Genomic DNA, 24,579 nt, shown 5'->3' on the forward strand with positions numbered 1-24,579 from the left:
ATTCTTTGGTCATTTACTAGAAAATCAGGCAGAAGCTGATCAGATTATCATAGAAAGGGTGCATCAAGCAAGCAGAAAATCATCCATTTTTGACCAACCTGTACAAATTTATGTTAAACTTCTAAACTACCAAGATGTAAGCAGGATTCTTCTAGCTGCCAAAAAGAAAAAAAGTAATTAACTGGAACGGCAGTAGAATTACTTTTTCACATGACCTCCATATACAGATAAAACAGGATAGTCAAAAGCTGGCTCCATATTGCACTTTTCTAATAGGCAGAAAAACTAAATTTCAGATGAAATATCCATCCTTGCTAATCTTACAACATGAAAGAGATACATACTCAATTTCTTCAATAAAAGAGGCTAAAAAGACCTTTTGAAATATTTTTAATTTTTCTCCTCACTGAGGGACTGTTATGGTTTCCCAAGTTGGTTTAGTACTGGTTATTTCTACCTGTTCTAGATTTATAATGACTTTATAGTATTTGAAAACTATGACCGGTACAAGTCAAGGTCCTGTCATGTTATGTGTAGAGTGTCCTTTCTATACTATATATTTCACTGTTGTGGAATACATATTTTTGGCTTAGAATTATTTGAAATAGGGTCTAACTTTATCAACTATAATTCTAACACTCTTTACATTCTCTGTTTATTTCTAGATGAGAGAGATGTAATATACGGCTGTATATTACTACTGAAACTGTTTTGAAAGTCAAACACTGGATTGCCGATATTACATATCAAGTAGAACCAGGTTTTTCTCTGATCACTGAAGAACTTCTCTTAATATAAACTGGTCTAATACTTATAAACTAAGGACTAACAATTATAACTGGTCCTTGAATCTTAACCAATGCCAGAAAGAAAATATTAAGACAGAAATTATTTCATATTTTGAAAATTTCCTGAATAACTTCTCTTATTCTTAAATTCCTCTTGACATTCAAAAGGCTGCTATCAAAACTCAAATTAGAGGACTATTTATGAGTAAAAGATCTTTCTACAGAAAATGTAATAAATCAAAAGAGAATTTAATAAAAAACAAGATTTATAAAATAGAACAAGAACTACATATAAAACATAACTCTCAGTTAACATAACAAATTAACCAAACTACAGAAAGAATTGTACTTACTTCATGCATCACAAAAACACTCTACGAAGGAAAAACCTTGGGTAAATATTTGGAATGGGCCCAAACTCCTTCCAAATTTCTTGAAAAGATTATAAATGTAAATAAAAATTCTCCCTTGATAACTGAAATTTCATATCAGGATACGTCTTATACACCAGAGAAGAGATTTTACAAATATTTACATAGCTATACTCTCAGATATATGGAGAACATAATCTCTTCTATGACCCTCAGGAAAGAGATCATTTTAAGTACCTTATCTTTTCCAAAAATTGATCGAGATCAACAGAACTGTCTTCCTTCACAACAAGAAATTCTACAAACCGTCAACAGCCTTAACGGAGGAAATTCACTTGGACCTGATGGCATTATTGCTGAATTTTATAAAACTTTCAAAATTACTAATGTACTTATAGAACTACATAAAGGAAAAGTATTAAAGATTTATAATTAAATACATCTTAAACAATATTCATTCCTAAGGGCAAATCTGATACTAAAAATCCTTTAAACTATATGCTGATCTCCATTATAAATATAGATATTAAAATGTATGTATCTGTATTACAAACAGACTGAAAAGTATACTTCCAAAAATAATCTCTTCTTACCAATCTGGTTTTATTCACAATAGACAAACCTATAATCATACAAGGAAGTCATCCTTGACTTCCACAGTTATAAAAACAAAATCTCCAAATGATGAAATGAGAATTGCTCTTAGCCTCCCTATAAGTTATTTTATCATATTAAGACAAATTAAAGTACTTGTTTATAAACTCTTAGACAATACAGAAATTAATGAGCATAATGTAGATTTATGCAAAATGTTATGGTCAGCATTTACTTCCAAAAAGAAAATATCAAATATATATAAATTAATTGCTTCTATTAAATATCAAAATTCTATCATTTATTCTAAATACTGGAATAAATTACACCCTTCAATTTCATATAATCATCATTAAAATTATTACCCTTTAAAAAATTGACTATACTCAACTAATGATATTGAATAATGCCAACATGACTTATGTTAGAATTAACACATTCTTCACTACATCATCCCCTAGCTGTTCAATATGTAATCATCAAAAAGTAGACATACTTAATATTTTTAGGAGTTGCAAATTTTCTTATAAACTTTGGTGTTTTCTTAAAGTTCCTTAAAGTCCAGCTGGAAAAATGGGATATGAGAAATCTATTCTATCTTGGGAATTTGCATTACTACATATATCCATTCCTGATTTATCACAATTTGATTTACATGTACTAATTACAATTTTTCAATGGTTAAACATTATATCACTCAAAACTGGCTTGACAAAAAATAATAATATTGGATGGATTTAAACAACTGGCAGTAAATATTTATCAGTACAGAAATTATTAGTATCTAAGTCTAATAGGCAATCTTATTATAAGCAATATTAGGAAAGACTTCACAACTGTATTTTGTATTAATTTTTGACTGAAAAGAGTAATAGGCATTCAACATGTTGTATATAGTTGATGTTATTGTTATTCTGTTGTTTGTAACTGTTTATTTTTCTTTTTTATCTGATCAATCACTATTGATCAGTTTATCTGTTGAATGGAAAAAGGTTCATAGGTTTTTTTTAGTTTCATAGGTTAGTACTAAGCTAACTGCCCTTGCGAGCCATTTTAAGCCTAGCCAATTATCCCTTGTGAGACTCAAACCCTGCACCTTGTGTTTGTAAGGCAAACACCTTAACCATTAGGCCATCCTCCCAACCCCCTTACACACACTACTAACCCCCCCACCCACTTGCCATTTGCAGGATTCATACCCCTACCTAACTATGTCACGACACGTGAGAGAGATGCATTAGCAAAGTGCACTATTCGGATTACTGTATGAAAAAAGGTATGAAAAATTAAATTAAAGTATTGGGAAAAATAGATAGGAGTGCAGTCTGTTCAAGAAACAGCATTTCTGGAGTCAGAAAGAGTGGACATCAAGATGTAAAATATCAATTTCAGTGTGCATTCAGGAGACCATAACATATCAGAAAGTGCAAGGTATTACTGTCCAAAGCTCTATGTTTTTCCCTTAAAACCCTGGCATCTTTCTGAATGATAACCTTTTTTGTTTTTTCCTTTTTCAGATTCATATACTTTAAAGTAATTAATGCCTAAATTATATCCATCTTGCAGTTTTCCTGATTTAAATTTTACTCATTGCAGTTCTGCTGTTGCAATTCTCTTAAAAATATTTTAGCCAAGCAAGCCTTTATGTTTTTTTTAATACTTGTTAAATAGTTCTCATTGATATGCATAGGTATGTGAAAAAACATTAGAAAGAAGCAAAACATGATTTCTTAACGGAGGCATGAACTGCTATATTTCATATTTTACAGTCTGTTAACGTAAAACCTCATGTAAGCATTGTATTCTCATTTGCAGGAAAGAGATAAGTTTTACCTGTCTCGATGTGTTGTCTTAGAGCTGCTACAAGCCTTGAAGTTTAAGTCTGCAATACCAGATACAAACCTCTTACTATTAGTACAGGTACAGTGCATTTTAAGCATTTGCATTAGTGGCACTTGGTGGAACATTGCTAATTAAGATGTTTCTTTGGTAACGGCATAAACAATATTGTTGATCACTGATTTAAAGTACAAATTAAATGTTTATACTTAAAGAAATTTCAGAAAATGACAAATGTTTATTTTTAATGTGCATAGTAAATAAATGTAAAAATGAAGCTTCTTTTGTTACTAAAAGCTGCGTTACTGATATTTTTGTGATAAACGTAGCTGGCAAATGGCAAACCTCACTGTTTCATGTAACTATTAATCTCAAAGAGATGTTGTTCTTTGGCTAAATGACTGACAAATGGTTATTTTTTAATTGATACCCACCTCTTCGAATGGTCCCAGCCTGGCATTGAAAGGAAAAGACTACATGTATCTGCCTAATGAGATAATACAAAAACAACACTGGATGAGAATGCATATTTGCCAGTTCTGCACTTTTATATTAATGTATGCAAATAAATGACTGGTTTTGTAAACTGTCATATAGGGAACAAGCATACGTCTGACCTGTATGTGTACTATAAGTGAGGTGATTCCCATAAAGCCATGTGTTTGGTAAATGATGATATAATGTGTAACATAAATGTTGACACATACAAAGGTATAGATGTAACCAGTACACAAACCCCAAAGAAAAATTGTCTTGTGTGTTACAGGTGATGCTGACTATAATATAATGAGGAGAAAAAAAAGACACCAGACCTATTATGCCAATACTTATGTATGTTCAGAAACAAAAATATTCATGCACTATGCACAAGCATCTATGGGCCATAAATCAGTAATCACGACATGAAAATTCAAACTATAAGTTTATATTGACTAAATATATAAAGATAATACCTCCTAAGATCTGAGATTAAATATGCCACTGAGCAGATTGCATTGGAAAATATTATGTACAGGGATAAGCATATAATCTAAGAATTGTCATGCCACAGTTGTATATAACAACAATCATATTTTGCTTAGCTGTGATAAAAACTCAAAATATATATATATATTTAGTTAATATAAAGTTAAAGGTAATACTTGTTAAAATCTGAGAATAAATATGTTACTAAACAGATTGCATTGTAAAATATTAAGTCCAGGGATAAGTGTGTAATCCAGAATTATCATGCCACAGTTATGTATAACAGATATCACATATTCCTTAGCTGTGATATTGTGGTGTTTTTGTCTGTCTGATGAAAATAACTTTTCAGATGGTATCCTGGGGTACACTGAGAACAAAAATGTCATTATACCATCATTATGCCATAGTTAAGATATGCAAATTTACATCACATTGATTTAAATCATATGGAAATTTCCTTCTTTAAACAGTATCTGTCTGAGTATTCACAGAAGTAGGACCCCCGACCTACCCACAGCTGCCAAACTCTGTAAGGACTACTGAGTGAATATCAGCAAGTGTTCACATCTAAAGGTAACCTACCATCCATAAAAATATCACTTATTAAAGATAACAGTACCTGCCAAATCCTACCTACAGCAGATTGTATCTAGAACTTAGCAATAGTTACCGGGCAAGCCACAGCACTAATCAGTTTGTGGTTCTTATCTATAAATACAGAGAGTTTACAAGGAAGAGTCAGATAATGAACTATAATAACTTTGTCATTACCCACCCAAATAGTTCACATCCTGTTGCCAGAAGGGCAAACGAAGTTAGGCCTAGGATAAATTTACAGGCATCCTTCCAGTTGTTAGGATTTGCCTTAAAGGAAACAATGGTATGACTCTGTTTTAAACATAATGGAAGATTTTTCCTGAGATGGGGGAGCACTTAATAATAAATCTATCCCTCAAGCATGTTGTAGGGTGCATGTTTGTGTATATGATTACAGATCACCTAGTCCCACTTTACTGATGAATGTCAAATGGCATTATAGTCCCTCCTCAGTTTCCAATGTCCCCAGTCAATGCCAAACTTGACAGATCAGGCCTATGCATTCTACTGTCTTTATATATTAATGAACATACAACTGAAGAGCCTCATCTCCCCATTATATTATATGCAAATAACATGGCAATTTGTAAGGCAGGCTTTCGCATTCAGCTATAGAATCACAACTTTAAGACCTTTTTTCCTATTCACTAACTGATGCATTCCAGGAAGATCATCTTCAATAGTTCCAAAATTAAAACTTTGCTCTTTGGACCTCCTATAAATTAGTTCTTGTACTGTCAGAGTGGCTAATACTTGCTCATAATTGGTTGCCTCTTGAAACTGCAGTGTTTTTCAAGAATCTTGGCCCATGGCCAGACCAAATTCTTCTCTTCCACTAGATCATATTGAACAGAGTAGCTCTAAGACTCCTGCTTGAGGCTTGGAAAATATCACATTTTCTATCTATAGATGCTAGAGAACCTATGGGTTGAGGATTGGCATAGTGGTTAAGGTGTTTACCTCACATACACGAGGCACAGTGTTTGATTTTCACCATTGAAAGTGAAATGTGTTAGGCTTAAAATGGCCCACAAGTGAACTTAGCCAAGTAAAATCCTATGATCCTATTGCAAAATTAATTTTGCAACCAGAATCAGAACATAGGCTTGAGAACATTGCCTTTCCTTAAAAAACAACATGACATCAGTACATACTACTCTAAAACAATTTGTAGCTTCATCATTCTTGCTTGTCAGACTGAACTTCATTGCTCATGTCTACATAAAACAAAATGGTTATCTGTCCAGCAGAAATATGACAACCTTCTGACTTCTCTCCTATTCAAGGTGCTAGAACTAAATTTATTCTCATACATAGCTGCAAGATTCCAATAAAAGAATGAACCTACAATCTCTGCTCACAATCTAAAATTCGCTCTGGCTTTAGACTTCCAATGACCAAATACCACTGCAGTAACTACAGGTTCTCTGATCTTTGACCTAAAATATGGGAGACCGTCCTATCCTCCATCAGAAACTTAAGTACTCATGCTGATTCAGAACCGTACTTGCAAGAAGTTGCTAGGTATAAGTGTTTAAGGCATGAGCCATAAAAGCAAACCTCTCAACCTCTTAGTGATAGAATTCTGGACAAAGTCAAAAATTACAGAAGACAAAGTCAAAAAATCAGGGGCAGATTTCAAGTATTGCTCGTAAAAACTTAAGTTGCTTCAGTAACAAGTTTTACATTGACATGAATTTTTCAAAAGGATATGAAGTCTGAAACTCAAATGCCTGTCCTTATTTTGTAACTTCAATCCTCAAAGATTTGCAAGAAAAAAAACTGAGTTGGTCAAAAAATATGATGTGGTAATCTGAACATCCTTCTAAGTTCTGGGCAGGTGTGCTTACAAGTGTATTGGCCCTTTTAGAATCTGCAGCATTTTGCATGCCCTTCAAAGGTTTCATTATTACAAAGATCTGTGTTTATAGCTATAAACAGCCTTCTTTTGTCTGCCACCAGAATTCCAGTTTTTCAAACTCTGATGAAGAATTTGTGTGTGTCTTTTTCTATAAACCTTCTCTACTCCCCATCTGTCATTTCTACCTTACTGACATAAAGTTATTTTGAGCATTCTCCAAACAGATAATTTATTTCTTTTAAATTAATCCTTCAGTGCCAGTAGTTTGAATTTTGTAAGATGTTCTTGTATACTTACATTTTCAGAATATTCTTTTACTTTATACATCTAATGTTGTCTATCTACATTAACAGTTTCACTTGTTTGACAGTTATCCTCCTATTTTGCTTATATTTATTTATTTATTTATTTGACATTTGTTGACTGGGAGTGTCAAATTGAGCAAAAGCCCTTCTTCAGTACAGGCCCAGGGAGAAAAGATCCACATCAGCATGAATAATTACTAACAAACAAACAATAATAAAAGAGTACATGTATGAAAGTAAATACAGTAAGTAACACAATATACGCATGCTAGAAGAGTAAGAAGGCTAAATACATGTTTCAATATGAGCTGTAGTAAGCCTATGTACACTTTATGATCAGAGTGCAGTAAGGAGAGGCAATGTCTGTGATATTTAGAAACAGGTTGTGTAACAGAGCAGTTTCTTGAAGCAGCGGGTCAGCTATTTACAGATTATGCAATATCAATAACAAATCAGCTAAAAAGGAGTTTACAGAGTATAGAGATTTTTGCAAGATGCTCGGCAAAGAGACAGCATCAGACAGTACATGGCAATTGACATGAACAGCAACAGTGTAGAGTAGGTAATCAAATGTCAGAGATGTTAGACATTGGATAGGAGTTACGGTTACAAGTTGGATTATTAAGTAGATATGGTTTTAGGGCCCTTTTGAATTCATATGTAGTTGTTATTTTTCCTGATGTCAGGGGAAGCTTGTTTCAGTTTTGAGCAGCGAAGTAGCTATATATGTTTGGCTGATTTCTTTTTGGGCTTAAACATTTCCAGGTGTTGTAGATTAGAGCTCCTGAGAGTTCTGGCTGGAGTATAGAGAGTGACCAGAGAGGAGATGCTCGGACAAGCAGTAGGTTTGTAGAGAATAGAGTGAATGATAGGGAGTTGTGAGAATTGAAGTTGATGGGGGAACTCAAGCCATAGAGAGTGAAGGATGGTGATATGAGTTAGGGGACTGATTAGCAGCAAATAATGCAATTTTGTTATAGGTACTTTTAAATTTGGCTCATAGAGTGGTCTGTAGGTTAGTTAATATTTGTGAGCCATAGAGGAAGCTGGGGAGAAGATAGGCATGAGCAAGTGAGACTCTAGAATCTTTAGTAAGGAATGTTTTATTTCTGTAGAGTAGTCCTAGTTTTTGGTGTATTTTTTAATGCAGTGGTGGACATGGAGGTCAAATTTAAGTTGGTCATCAATGATGGCCCCAAGGAGTTTTGTTTGGGGTTCTGCATTGATAATGGTGTCATTAGATGAGATGATAGTGAAGGAAGATTTTTGGTGGGAGAGATATTTGGGGAGAAATTGCAGAAGTTTTGTATTTTTGGAGTTGAGAATAAGTTGGTTGTTAGTGAGCCATTTTTTCTATGAAATTGAAGGAATTGTGAGTGAGGGTGTGAAGGTCAGAGATGGTATCAACAGTATTGATGATGGTCAGCAGCATATTGCATGAGAGTAGAGAGAGGACAGGAAGTAAAGAGGTGGTTAATGAAGATGCTGAAGAGGAGAGGTCCAAGGATAGATCCTTGAGGGACACTCAGTTGGATGGATAGGAAGAGAGAAAGAGCCATTTTACTGATTGTTGCCAGTTGGACAGGTAGCTGGAGAGCCAGGAAATAGTTGAGGAACAGAGGTTGAGGTCAAATAGTTTGGAGAGGAGGAGGATGGGGTGAGAGACAGTGTCAAAGGCTTTAGAGAGGTTGAGGAAGAGGCAGGAGACCAATTTGTTATTACAAGAAAGGGAGATGGAGTGGGAAAAGAAGATTAGGGCTGTAGAGGTACTGTGGTTAGGACGAAATCTGTGTTGAGAAGGGGTAAGTAAGTTTTCAAGTAGCAGATAATCCATTATTTGTTTGTGAACACATTTTTCTAGTATCTTGGAAAGTGAGATAAAATGTCTATGGGGCCGTAGTTAGCAAAATCAGTAGAGTTACCTCCTTTGTGGATAGGTACAATAAAGAACTGTTTCCATAATAAGAGGGCAATGGATTCAGCAAGAGAGCAGTTGATAAGTATGGATACAGGGTAGGCTATGAAGTGTGCGGCAAGTCTAAGAAAGAGTGGAGGTAGGTTCTCAGAAGGAGAACAAGGTTTGAGTTTACAGAGGAGGAAGAGTTTAATGTATTTAGCAGATACAGGTCTGGGTGAAAAGGAGTTGTTTTGGTTAGAACTAGAGGGGGGATTGGTGATGTTAGAGGAGTTAGTAGTTGGTATTAGTTTACTAATAGTATCAAGAAAGTAGGTGTTAAGTAAGGTGGTTGTTTCAAGAGAAGAGTTATCTGGATAGGGGTTAGGGTATTGGGGTTGCCTGAGTGGAGCATTTGCTTGATGGTGTTCCCGAATTATCTGAGGTTGTTTTGGGAAGAAGTTTGTGGTTTTAAGTAAATTTTTTTCTTGTCAAGCTAGACTTGTTTTTTGGAGAGGTTATGAAGTTCTTTGTAGGTTTGGAGGTGGGTGGGTATTTGGTCTTTGTCCAGAGTTTCCAGGCTTTGTCCCTTTTGTACATGAGATTTTGTGCGGCCTGAGATAGCCAAGGGCAGAAGTGGAATTTTACGCTTAGCTTTCATAGGGGGGCATGAGAGATGAGTATGTCAAGAAATATAAAATTAAATAAATTTGAGTACTGCTTCATCTAGGGGAAGGTAAGATAGGAAAGACCAGTTAATAGAAGAGAACAGGTTATTGAAATCCTTGGGGAGGAAATTAGAAAGGTTATAGCATTCTTTGACATTTTGTGGTCTTTGGAGGTGGGGGGGGAGTATCTGTCGACATGACTTGGGGAATGCTCACTGATGGAACTGGGTAGAGTTTCTGATTGGTGGTTGTGGTCAGGATTGGAGATTAGCATCCAGTCAATAATAGAGGATATGTTAGTCATCTTGTTAAGGTGTGTGGGCATAGTGATAAGTTGAGTAAAACCATGTAGATTGATGAAAGAGCAGGGCAATTTGGAGGATAGTGGCAATGTTAACATCACCTAGTAGAGTAGTTTTGTTGGTTACATTATAGGAAAACCATGTAAGAGTTTGTTCTAGTAATGAGATGTTTTCACCAGGGTGTGTGTAGATTGCTGCAGTTGTTATGGTTTTGTGGTCATTGAGCTTACAATTTGCTGTTAGGAGTTCAACTGGGAGAACAGAAGGGAGAGAGATTAGTACATTGGACAGATTTAGGTGGTCAGCATACAGAATGTCCATGCCTCCACCTTTTTTATTAGCATGGTCAAGGTGAAGAATGTTAGAGCTGGGGGGAGGAGTTCTATATTAGTGATGTGGGGTATGAGCTAGGTTAAGGTTAGAGTGATTATGACAGGTGAGTAGAGTGCCATCTAAGCATGGAATTCACTTAGTTTGTTCATGATGCTATGAATATTGACAGAGAAAAGGGTTAGGTATTTAATTGTTTATAGGGAGAGTTTGGAAGATGGGATGTAGGCTGAGTGCTAGTAGTGTATTGAGGAGGTTAGAGATTGGTCCAGGGTTGGGGTGGTTGTCACTAGAGAGAAGAAGGGAAGTGAAGGGGTAAAGTAGAGTTTGGGGTGTTGGGTGATAAAAGTGATGTTTATGCTTAGAGTTTGGAATGGTTGCATGTATGAAGGGATGTTTTGATTTTGTGGTGGAGCCCATTGGAGGGGAGAAATAGGTTGGGCGATATGGGGAAGTAGTGTTGCATTTGGTTTTTAGGGGTGGTGTATGTGGAGGTTGGTGGAAAGTGCAGGGGTTTGATTTGTACATGATTGGAGGAGAGGTATGATAGAAGAAGTAGATGGGGAGTAAGGAAGTAGGTAAGTAGCATATTGAAGATTAGAGAGGGAGTATGGAGGGAGTGTTCTAATGGAGTAAGCAAAGAGGAAAGATGAGGTAGAGAGGTAAAAGTGTGAAGGTGTTTTAATTAGAGGGGGAGATTAAGTATGTGAGGGTAAGAGGGTAGGTGGTTAGATGGGAGATAGTGTAAAGAAAATGGGGTGTAGTATGTAAAAGGAGAGGGGGAGAGGATAGGTGGTAACAGATATGTAGGGAGGGGAAGTGAGGTGTAGGGTAGGGGTATATAAGTATAATGTGTAGGAGTGCAAAGAATAGAGAGGGAGGGGAGTGGAAGTAATAAGGTGTGGTTTAAGAGCTGGTGCAAAGAGAAAGATAGGAAGTTAAGTTAAGATTGTTGTTATAGTGTGAGGAAGAGATTGGAGAGTGATAGACTGTAGGTTAAGTGTGAGGAGTGTGGAAAGAAACTTAGTTTGTGAGGGAAAAGTGAGTGATAGGTGAAAGGAGATATGGAGGGAAGAGGGAGAGGGCTATTGGTTGCAGCAAGTATGAAGAAGAGGTGGTACTGTGGGTGTGGAAATGCTGGTTAACTAGAACAATAGTGAGAACAGTGGTGGGTGGGAATGGAGGTAGGGTTGGGAATTGGAGTGAGTCTGAGTGGAATGAGGGCAAATGAAGCAAGTAGAGCCAAACCTCTAGAGGGACTAAAGAAGACAATTAGTCAATCATGCATTCAGCATCAGGAAAGGTGAGTGGGTAATCTCAAGTGTAACAGATTGTTTATGTGAAAGTTCTCTGTAATAGCAGTATAACAGCATACACACCAATTTTAAATATAACTAAGCAATATCAGCAAGAGTTAATCAGATAGATTTCAGAGAATTTAGCTAGGAAGCAAAAATAGAGGAGAACTAAAGGCCTCTACAGCCTGTAAAGATTCATTTATTATTGGCTTAGTCAGGTGGATCAAAAAAAAAACAGTGATGATTGAGTATAGTGCAGTTGGGTTAAATCACAGGAGGGGAAGACAGGTAGTGGAACAAGGTGGAATGGGTCAAGATAAGATATAGAAATGCAAAGGTCCTTTTTACAGGCACCCCTGGTAGCTTGCTTGCCAAGAGCTGAAGAGCTAAGCTACCATTCACATTTCCACCAGTAGAGGATAAAAACATACATGAACTCTTGCTTTTTCCTTAATTTTACAGTTGCAGCTTGTGTGTCCTGATAATACAAGATGCACCCATTCTTATAGGGATAGCAGTAGCATTCTCACTGTTGAAAAGCAGGGAGAGGCTTTTCTTCAGGAATAAACTGATTGGCGAACATACTACTCCAGCAAGGCAGGCGTAACAAGGGGAAGGTAGAAATCTGTAAAAGAGTCAGTCAGTTCACAGAAAACAGTAGAATAAAATAATTACCCATCTACCTTAAAATGGAAAAGCAGATTGCATAAATTATTTCAATTGCTGTTAGTGAGATGTAATGCATTTTCAGATAGTTAAATAAACAGGTTAGCACCTATTAATGCAAAACAGTCTTATGTTTGTGTAGATTTGAAAATGAAACTCATGGACACTCAGAGCCATTGTGCTAGTTTTATTGTTTGGAAATAGCATGAAAACACTAATTATAAGTGTGACATTACATTCTAAAATTCATTTGTGGATAGAAACAAACCTAGATGTAGCATTGAGTTTCAAGCTTCATACATGGCTTCAGAACAAAACTATACCTTTATTCTCTTGAATGACGGTGTGCCAATGGTGAAAATAGGAGTAAGGTGATGGCTAGCAAATGTTAACTGACACAGCTTATTTCAGATCCCTTATACTCAGCACATTAAACAGCACACTGAAGGCAGCAACAAAGAAACAGAAGCTACACATACTAAGTGATAAACTGTAACTAAAATAAGGCATGGGTCTAGCCACTGTGCACAACTCGAAATTCAGCTCTTTGAACAGTAAGCTGTCAACATAGGTGAGTTGGGGGGGGGTAGGGGTTTGTTCATAACTTGTCATTGAATCAAGTTACCATTGGTGTATTCAGTGCAGTAGCAAAGCACCAGTTGCTGAAATGGGTTTTACACATCATTCTGTAGTATTAAAGAACTGTTATTATACTCTTAGCAGTTTAGGAACTTTTACTTTGTTAACTGTTTCTGTCCTTGTATGATTTTGAAACAGAACAAGGAGCAGCTTTCTAACTGTTAATAACTTTGAATCTGTACTGAAGCAGTGGGCCTTTATGGCACCATTCTGACAATGTGCTAATACACAGAAGACACTACTTCTGTTAACTTACATACAAAATGTAATGTATACTGTGACACATGTCGAAGGCAACAACTGAAAGGGGTTGCCAGGAAACATAATTATGACCACTAAAATGGAATAGCAATTGTTTTTAGCTAATAGAGAGAGACTCTGCTATATGAAAATCTGATTCCCTGTGATCATACTGTAGAAACACCCTGCTCTTAATCAAGATAGCGGTGTTAAAACTAAACTGAGAGAATATAACTTTGAATTAAGCAATAAATGTGAAAGAAATTCTCTTACTGTATCTTAATGGTTTATTTCTATTGTGATGGAATAGCAGGCATAGTCAAGGATTTCTGTCACATGAAAATGATGCGAGACATAGTCAAGGACTTCTGTCACACGACACAGGTGCAAGGCATAGTCAAGAACATTTGTCATTGACAAGGGTCAGTATTTGGCCATGATTTACATTTATTTACCTTAACCATAATGTGCTTGGTACATACAATAAACTTACATCTATAAAAAAAAAACATTGGGTGTTGATGTAACTTTGCATCCCAATACAGAATCTAAGTGTCACACTCAACACCTTGAATCAGTTGTATCATACAACGGATATACATTTTAATACCTCACCTGCAGTAGTATTTATTAAAATCACTCCACACTGATATGCCTCTAACTGCTGAATTACACTGCAAAATGAATGCAGATTATAGCAGTGATAAACAAGAAGGTTCCTGAAAGGCAGCCCGTATACTGGTGAGGCAGAGTTTTCCTGGAGGCAATCTTATAGCACATACTGTGATCTACATTTATATTTTGTAAACAGGCTGTCAGAAAACTGGTGCAGTATCACAGCTTGCAGGCACTGTACAGCATCCGAGTACAATTTGTAATATTCCTTCAGATACAGAATCATGATGTTTTGACAGTGCTCATGGGCTGGTCATGCACATCCTGCCTTGCAGTGAAAATTCTGGATGTGATTTGTGCTGGGATTGTTGTCCATCTGAATGCATTTCTTGGCCCTTAGGAACCTTTGTTTTGGAAAAGTACCCAGCAATATTTTAAAGCTGTAGTAGTTTGTTTTACAATTAGCATCTGATAGAACATCATCTATCAAGAACGAGGGATATAAATCTGAAGTCATGTATTAAGTAGTAAGTGTGAAATTAACAGCATCAAATGGAAAACATATCAGCAATGAACGTTTGGTTTTCATCTGTCATGGCAAAGATCTGCACTGTCTGAACTGTGAACTGATGGCCTCATAGTGGCATATTCAATTTACAGTTGGGCTTTCTTTAATATGTAGCAAATTATGTCAGCAGATTCTACTACTAAAGGAAGTAGTGTACAGTGGAATAAAAGTGCATGAAGATACTGACCAGCAGCAAATATAGGAAAGACAATCTGCATGAAACTGCCTCAACTTCTCTACTTATTCTGAGTATGTCAGAGACTCCATAAGCAGTAGCCTAAATTCTTCAAAACTGAGTGATGTAGTGATACAGAAACATTTGCATCTGCCTTTTTTAGTCATTAATTAGAAAAGTGCAAAGATGCACCAGCAAATCTCTCAACTCATTATGCCCATGTGGACATTTATTAGGTAAATGCACGAGTGAATGAGTATGTGCTGAATTGATTAGTTGCATATAAAATTATTAATTACAACACAGACAGAAAGCAGTAGTTACACGGCATGCAAAAAAAGTGATGTTGTGGTATGGTCTCACATAGGTTCATAGTTGTGTACTAGACTAATGACCACCGGGGCCTTTTCAAGCCTAGCCATGCAGTTCTGGTACCCTTGAAAACTGTAAGCAGAAGCCTGGGAGATGAAACATATACAAGTAGGGTCCTCAGGGATGAACCATTCACAGACTGTCTGTGTCCATTATAGACATAGGTGCCAAACCAGGAATGAATTTCCAGTTTCCCATTGATCTGTCCAAGTTAAACTTGAGTTTGGTTAGGGAGGAACTCTGCTCCACATGGATGGGGAGTCTGTTCCAGAGAAGGGATAGCCTCTGGTATACATACCTGTCTCTCCAGCAGGTTCTATTCATATCACAGGCAAGTTTAAGTCTTTAGAATGGGTAATTCTGGTGCTGTTTGTTTTGTGGATATGCAGGAGGTCCATCAAGGTGGGCGTCTAACAATGCCTTTTATGCCAGGCATAGATCTCCCCTAAATAGCCTGTAGGTGACAAAATACAGAGATAGGGCTTTGAGATGGTCTCACCAGTTGAAAACAGCAAAGAGACAACTATGTATTATCTAATTTGCTTGTGTATGACATTTGCAATGTAACAAATAGGCTCTTAATCTAATTAATGCCAACATACCAACTAATTAGACAAATATCCTATAAAAGTTAAAACTTAAATAAATGTAATGTCAGAGGAGGAGGCTTAATATGGCTGATTAGAAAGTAATGACTGTTAAATATTTGAGTGGGTAAAATAATCTGTATTATAATACAAGAAACATTATTATAATATTATAATACAAGAAACATTATACTCATTTTTTTTATTTATTTCAGCAAACAATGTTACATGAGTTGATGGATTACTGAACAATTATGTCATACTATAATCACACCATAAAATATTCTACCAGCAACTATAGATGTACTCAGTTACATATCTTATACTGTTCTGTGAATAACAAAAATAAGTATTTTACAGTTTTGTTAGTCATGATATGGTAAATATAATAGTTAAATATGGAATATGCATGGATCATGATGCCAGGATAAGTGAATGTGCAAAACACCCTTAGCTCCTCCTGTATTGGCACTGTTATTTTGCATTATAAATGAAAAGGCTTATAAAGTTTCTGGGCACCTTTCCAGTAGACCTCTGTCTGCTGTTAATTCAGTTACTATTGAATACAAGTCTTCTGTAATATAAAAGACAAACATGAACCTCTGATAGTGTATCTTTTCCTTTACTGTTTCCACATAACCCTAACAGTCAAAAGCATTTACCAGATTAAAACAGAACATTACAAATTAAAACTGAACTCAATTGTCATTACTGAAAAAATATAAGCAAAGTACTTTAGTTTCCCGTTATTTAAGCTTTTTGCCCTTGACTTACCGTGTGAGTTCTGCTGAGTCATTTTTTGTAAGGATTGTGCAGTTTACTTTCAATAACATATTATGTCAAATTTCATTTATTTTATTATCATTCACTGACCTGAGTCAGAAGGGCAGGGATGAATACAATTTTTGAAAGGTGGTTGAAAACTGAAATATCAAGGGAAATCTGTGCAGACAAAGAAAGAACATGCAAACTCCGCATAGACAGTGACCGAAAGGCAGGGTTGATCACCAGATCCTGGAACTGTGTATATGGGGCAGATATCTTACCACTAAGCCACTTTCCTGGTCACATTTGAACATAAGTAATTTATTTACAATAATTAATGAATAACATTTCTGTTTTAAGAGACTTGAACAGGTAATTGTCTTTATTAAAACATTGATATCCTTTGGCTACAGTATATTTGAAATTATTTTCTGTAGAATGTGAATGGTGTTGAAATCATTAATGGTTTATTTTTATCAGATAGTGTTTTTTTCCAAAACAGTTATCATTGACTTCAGTCTGGTAACCAGTCAGTCAGTAAATAAAACAGTCAACCAACCAATTAAGCTATTAATTGCTAAGCACTTGAAATCTTTTCAAAATAGTTCACACATAACATATATGTTGCATTTTTTTCTAAAAGTTTATTTTACCCTAGAGTAATGCAGCCAGACTCAATTAAGCTTATAAAACATACATTCAAACACAGGGAAAATGTCACTCATTCAAGTGAAGATTCCTTAAATAACTTAAAATAGTTTATGAAAGGTAAGTGAGTAATAAGAGATATGCTATTGCACCTGGTACAGTTATTACCCATGATGTGGCAACCCAGAAGACCAGTGGGTGAGTGTCTTAGAAGTGTATGTACAGTAATATTGGAGTTACACAGCTCCCTGCATGTTTTTTAGCACTTTGAAAATAAATAGATAAACATTACAAGGGCAATTTTATTAATATATTTTATTTTATACTTTTGTAAAGCTGTTTCAACTTCTTAAAATGTTTTATTCCATTCATACCTACACCACAACATAGAGTAATGATTACCCTTATATCTTCCAATTGGACTGTGCTTCTGAAAATGAAAGAGCTATTCTTAAATATTGCTTCAATAAAATTCTATTGTATAAATACAGAAGCCGATGCCCTGTTAATCTTTATGATTTCAATAAGGGATAGCATGTGTGTGTCCATACATTTTACTCTTTAATGGACACATACCTGTGCTATCCTTCACTGACACTACCCAAGTTAGTAGGACACTAACATCCACATTTATAAAAATGCAATATTATGAAGCAACAATTTAAAGTAATAGTGAGTGTGGAAGAGAAGTGAAGAAGAGAGCACAGGCAGGATGGAGTGAGTGGAGAAGAGTGTCAGGAGTGATTTGTGACAAACGAGTACCAGTAAGAGTGAAAGGGAAGGTCTACAATAGGGTAGTGAGACCAGCTATGTTATATGGGTTGGACACAGTGGCATTGACAAACAGGCAGGACTTAGAGCTGGATGTGGCAGAGTTAAAGATGTTAAGATTTGCACTGGGTGTGATGAGGATGGACAGGATTAGGAATAAGTATATTAGAGGGTCAGCCTAGGTTGGAAGGTTTCGAGACAAAGCCAGAGAGGCAAGATTACGTTGGTTTGGACATGTGCTGAGGAGGGATGCAGAGTATATTGGGAAAAAGATGCTAAGGATGAAGCTGCCAGGTAACAGGAAAAGAGGAAGGCCTAAGATAAGGTTTATGGATGTGGTGAGAGAGGACATGCAGGTTGTTAGTGTGACACAGCAAGATGCAGAGGACAGGAAAAAATGGAAACAGATGATCCGCTGTGGTGACCCCTAACGGGAGCAGCCAAAAGAAGAAGAAGAAGAATTTAAAATACCTCGCTTATTTTCATAAAATGGAACTACAAGGAAGATATAAGAAAATTGGTATGAAATATTCTGGTGCAAAATACTTAATGACAGAGCTCATTACATTTTTTTCCTACTGAATTTTTATGGCAGTAAAACGTTGCTTTTAAACTACAGCAGCTATTTTCGTAACACTTTTAAATTATTTGTGCATACTTACAAAAGTTTACGTAGTATGCAGAATGCATGTTTCTTATTTTATAAATAATTCTTCATCTCTAAACATGCATATTTAGTCTGAATATTTGAATTTGTAACGTCTGTTTACCATATAAGGGACTAGTGACATTAAATAATGTGAGGGTAGCTCGAGCTGCAGTATAGAGGGATACAGTTCTGATTATAGTGCAGGTGTCCTGGGTTTGATTAGTGGCTTAGTCACCTGAGGCACTAGCAGAAAGGCCAAGTGTGCCCATCCATCTAGGAAAGACAAGGGATGGCTACGGGGGTCACACAATACATTTAGAGTTCCCTAACTGAGGCAAGACAAAAACATTTGTGCAGTACTCCCAAGTGTGGGTGGGGCATTTTGCTGACATTAGCCCCTTGCAGAAGAGAGAATTGGTTTGGTGAGGTCCAACACTGCATATCCCATCCATTTGTTGTTATCAAAATACAAGTAGAGAGCAGGGCTTAAAGCAGACCCAGCCTTGGGATACTTTGTTCTACTCAAAGGCCTTGAACAACATGGGTCAGAGTGCATCAGGAGATGGAGAGGGTGGGTCAGAGTGCATCAGGAGATGGAGATGGTGGGTTAGAGTGCATCAGGAGATGGAGAGGGTGGGTCAGAGTGCATCAGGAGATGGAGATGGTGGGTCAGAGTGCATCAGGAGATGGAGAGGGTGGGTCAGAGTGCATCAAGAGATAGAGAGGGGAAACCAGTAGACTTGATGAATGAGGGAGGAACATTGATGGAGCTGATGGTCAGCCGACGAGTAAAAGGAGAGCAAAATAAAAAAAAATAATATGAGGGCACAGAGACTCAACATGCTTTGGAATAAAATTCCTAACTACATTAGGCAGAGCCCCTTACTAGCACTCTTCAAGAGAAACCTTGACGAGTAGGGATTGGTAACAGAAAATACACCCCTGGGATCACTTCATTGGCTCTTCTTGACAGAGGCTCAGTTAATTAATCAATGGGGCGGCGAAAGCTGACACACTCTGGATAGGCTTGTAAATGACCTCGGGCAGATAGCCTAGTACCTACCTATGAACCTATGTCACAGACTGCAGATTTGTACACAAGGAATGAAATGACAGAGATAAAACATAAAACAGCAGAGTTTTCAACCACAGTTACATTATTCTCTGGACTGAATTACAAAGCAGTCATTACCCTGGTGCATCAGGTTCCTTATACAGGGATTCTGCTCTAAGCAAACCAATCATTTTATGCCTCAGCTCTATTAACTTGTAATACACGATGTGGCAGATGCATTACTTTGTGAATTCTATGACTGCAAAAGCCATTGCTTCATAAGCAAAATACATTACGCCATAATGCCAGCTGCAATCTAAGTTTTGCACATTTGCTTCATTAGTTCCATTGTAAATTCAGCCAGTCTAATATCATTATAGCACAACTCTCTAAATACCACCATGTTTCCACACTAACTGCAGTAAACATTATTCTTTAACTTGAAAGGTCTTAGTTTTGCAGTTCCTGTGACAGTTCTCAGGATATATTATTCCAGATGCAGTGTAATCATGTATTGATGCCAAGTAAATTACGACATGCACAACAGAACTATTAAATTCATATATTTGAAATGCATATTCTATGATCTCCTCCTGCAATGGGTTATTACTTTCTCACATTACATGTGCCCCAACCCCCAAATAGCCAGTAACTCAACAATCAGCTGAGAACGCAATTGTATTTACACACATCAAAACACAATGCAGAATCAGTACATCATTTAACTTCCAGAAGGCTTTCAACTCATTGTATCACATTCCCAAAAATACTGCAGTGTACACCCAAATATAATCTGCGAACTATATATATATATATATATATATATATATATATATATATATATATATATATATATATATGTGTGTGTGTGTGTGTATGTTTGTATACACACACACTCAGAAACAATTGTTCAGACCCATTAAAAAGTGAGTGACCTCTGTCATATTGATTGGAATTATCAGAGGGGTGAAAAAAAATCACAGCACTGTTGACATTGCACAATTTACTTTCTCGATATTGGTATCAACAAAGCAAAGTTTCCTGGCCACAAGGTCATAATCTGCACCTCAACTAATCATGTATTATCTAAATATTATAGTTTCTAGGCATCTGTCATATACTGTACTGCCTTGCAGAATTTTACTCCAGATATACATGGATAACAGTAGTAGGCAATTTCCTGAGGTATCTTTATTGTTAACTAAACAGCTGATTATAATAAATTCCATTTTTTAACCTTCTCCAGGCTAAGAGTATGGTGTGCAGAGAGTAGTGTTCCAACCTGGGTGGCAAGCTAAAATAAATAAAAATATTTCAGTGTCACAGAAAATCACACCTCTATATGTACATTAAACTGACTAGCAAACAGGAAAAAAAAAATAATAAAGTAAACCAGATAATTAAGCATTACTTTACTTAGGGGTTTACAGTAAAACATGGCTTGTAGGGACATGCACAGTTTAACGGACTCAATATTAGCATACAGAACAGTAACCCATAGCAGGTGTTACACATGCAGAGTTAACAGCAAGTCTTGAAATGCTTGTGTAATCGTGTTTCACTTCATGTGGTCTTATAACTCTCTATATGCAACAGCAGCTTACAGATGCAAAGAAAGTCCATCACTACTGCAAGAAAATCATCTAGAGTAACTGTGTGGGCAAGTGTGAAATCCTAAATGATCATATTGTCTGTAGCAAGAGCTGGTGTATTTTCTCTAGATCCAGCTCGACATATTTACATGCACGAGTAACTGCCAAATCGTGCCACGTTTTGAAACACTGCTTTCACTAAGCTCATGAAATTAAATGCATGACTTTACATTACTAAAACGCCACAACACATGTACCTTTGGAACTACCCCCCCTCCAGAATCACAGTGGGAGAACCCATTATTCTAACAGCTCAGTCTGCTTTTACTGCACATGGCTATGACTGCAGCTTTTAATTAACAGAAACAAAAACTAGTGAAGCTCTCAGGAGGAGGTGTCCCACGAATATCTGCATAACAATGGCGTGTAACCTAATGTCTTTACCGGAGACTAATAAATGCTTGCCGATGTTTGTAACTTTCTTACAGCACTGGGCTTATTACAAATTTTCTTCGGCGCCGAGCATATGCTTCAATAAAAATAAAAAAAATAGCACATTACCTTAATAAGCAGACAGTTGTTTCCTGGTACTTAGTTGAAAACTAGACTCTCTGGTAGCGATACAATCACACAGCTGACCAACATTACGCGCCTAAACTACAACAGAAATACAGTTGGAGGAGGATCGTTATAAAAAACAATCATCTGACTGCAACCTCCAATTGTATTTCCATTGTGTGTTAGCCACGTTTCATGACAAGATGACATCACAGGATTGTGCGGAAAAGATGCACCCACAAGACTATTTTTCCTTTTTCTGGAAAAAAAGTTTTAAAATGGGCCGGCGCGCACCCCTGCACCCAGGCCTAAATCCGCCACTGTCTTGGAGGCATAAGAGGAGAACGCTACAACCCTGTCTCTCAGCTGGGTAAATTGAGTCTTCTGTGAACAGATTATACCACAACAGAACAAACCAAAGTGCTAAAGCATCTGCTTCACTCTTCCAGGCTATCAAACCCATTTACATTGTGTGTGCTTCTTTGATTTTGAACATGTTGCAGATAACATGGATTTTTCTGTCTGTAGTGCCTTTTTTTTCTGATTTTGTAAACATTTTAACCCTGTATGTTTGAAAGTGAAACTATGAGTGCTCAAGAAGACCGCATGGGAAGTATGAACTTATTTTAATTTATTTATTTATGTTTGTTTGCCAGGAAAGTCTGAGGAGACAAACACGCTCCTTTTTAGGGGGTGGGGAGTGGGGTTTCTTGGGAGAAAAGCTCCATGAGAAATATTTACAATAGTACTTTTACAACATAGAGAATGCTTAGATAACATTACTAGCATTACATACAAAGTGATGATAGATAAAGTAGGTTGTTATGAAATAAACAAGTACATTTTGCAACAACATAATGATTGGTTGCAGTTAAGTAGTAATAATATATAGGTCAGATATAATTATATGCACGTTATCATAAGAACAGTATAAGACATCAAAATAGGATGGAAGAGAAAGTCACTGACATGTCTGTGTACATAGGAGAGGACAGTTTAGGAATAGGTTAGCTTGGGAAATAGCATGGGCATAGCCAGGAGTCAAGGGGGAACAATTTTATCCTTGAAGATATGCTCATTATGGAGGAGTCTAATTGGAGGAGGAATTAAACTGTACCTCAAAGTCCTGGAAGTAAAGTAAAGAGCATTTCCTGTTTTGTTGTGAGATTTATGAACTGAATTGTTGATCATCCGTCTAAGCTCTGTTATAATCAGATCTCATGCTAAGGAAGCTATTAACAAGTTTATCTTTTTCCCGATAGTAGAATCTAATGTATAATCTCCATGCAGTTCAAGAAATTCTATCCAAGTTAAAGTACATTACTTACTGCCATGTTGTGTGTTACTGATAATCTGTAACAGCTTTTCTAGTTTGGCTATTACTGCTGGTTTGAACAGTTAAACATTGCCTGCAACAGATGAGTGGGATGCTGAACGTGTAATAAAAATATCATAACGTGTAAAAAAATATCATACTGTGTTGTGGTACAATATAGAAGGATGTAAATATATCTGCAGAAGCTTTACACCAATATAACTTGGTTATTAATTAACTTATAAGTACTAATGGACCTGAAACAGAATAAGACAAAGAGAAACTCCTATGATGCAAACTGCTGCCTACAGTAAAAGAAATCACTAGTAATGGAGAATGGTTATTATTCACTTTCATAGTGCTTAACAGCAATACCCCCAAGACACACAATCAGATTTAATGTGTTATTGCATATACAAATTGCACATTTTTTTCATAAAACGTGCTGCTTGTTAGAATGAAAGTACAGTGGTGTAAGTGTAAGTAAACTTGCCATAACAGTAGATGCTCAAATGATCACTGCTGGAGCAGAATTAGCTATATAGGTTAAATTCTGCCAAGGCTGTAACAGAAAGCAAGCTTCCAAAGCTTCATGGCACCTGCCACATGCTCAAACCATTAGGGAGCTCAAGCAGAGCTGTCTACAGATACAGGTTTGAGAGCCAAGCCCTGCAGAGCTTTCAAGCAAACTGAAAGAGGATCAGTTCTGTGAGGATATAGCCAGGAGTAAATATATATATATACATATACATACACACCCTGGCAAAATAACATTCTCAGAAAAATGAGGGGGGTGGAGGAAGGCAGTGGCTACTGCAGCAGTGATCATTCAAACATGTACTGTTATGGTAAGTTTACTTTCACAATTATACTATGTTCGTCATACTGATCACTGCTGCAGTAGCCTTGGCTGCATGGATAGATTACACTGGTTTATGACATATGAGAGGTGGAAGGGGAAGGGTCCAGAAGCCACTATAGAATTGGCCTAACAAAGCTTGATCTAGACCTAGAGAAAGAATCAGGTATGTAGTGCCTTCTAAAATTATGGACAGAGGACCAACTGTTGCTTCTGGAATACATATAAAATCTAACCCTTTCCAAAAAGCCAGAAATGAAGCCAATGCCCCCACAGAATGAGCTTAGATCCTGCCCGGAATAGTTTTGTTATGGTGAGAATAACAATAAATAATAGCATCACAAAACCATTTAAAAATTGTGTGTGTTAGACACAGGTTCTCCCTTTATATTATCTTCACAAGAAGTGAACAACTGATTTGAAGATCTGAAAGATTTGTTCTGTCAAGATAATATCTGAGTTGTCTGTGGATATCCAAGTATGGAGTATCCTTTCTTCCACTTTTTTGTTCAAGAAAGACCAGGGAGATGGATAGTTTGGCTTAAAGTAAACTTGGATACCACTTTAGGCATAAAAGAAGGATTAGTTTTTAAAGAAACCTTTTATGCAGAAAATGAGATATGGTTGACTCACCTTAAGAGTTTGCAACTTAGTCCAGGGCTGCATCCTACATGAACTCCAAGAAGACCT

General features: G+C 36.5%; 1 protein-coding gene across 1 annotated transcript in view; it reads left to right on the forward strand.

Moving 5' to 3' along the window:
• UNC79 (unc-79 homolog, NALCN channel complex subunit) overlaps nt 1-24,579 on the forward strand; it is a 1,772,232-nt gene that overhangs the window by 1,248,027 nt on the left and 499,626 nt on the right. Inside the window, exon 42 of the mRNA XM_044074575.1 lies at nt 3,569-3,673. Within this exon, the coding sequence (XP_043930510.1) occupies nt 3,569-3,673 (105 nt within the window). The remainder of the gene's footprint in view (nt 1-3,568; nt 3,674-24,579) is intronic.

The sequence above is a fragment of the Protopterus annectens genome, chromosome 6.part0 (assembly GCF_019279795.1).
Source record: "Protopterus annectens isolate FY-2018-M chromosome 6.part0, PAN1.0, whole genome shotgun sequence".
Classification (NCBI taxonomy): domain Eukaryota; kingdom Metazoa; phylum Chordata; order Ceratodontiformes; family Protopteridae; genus Protopterus; species Protopterus annectens.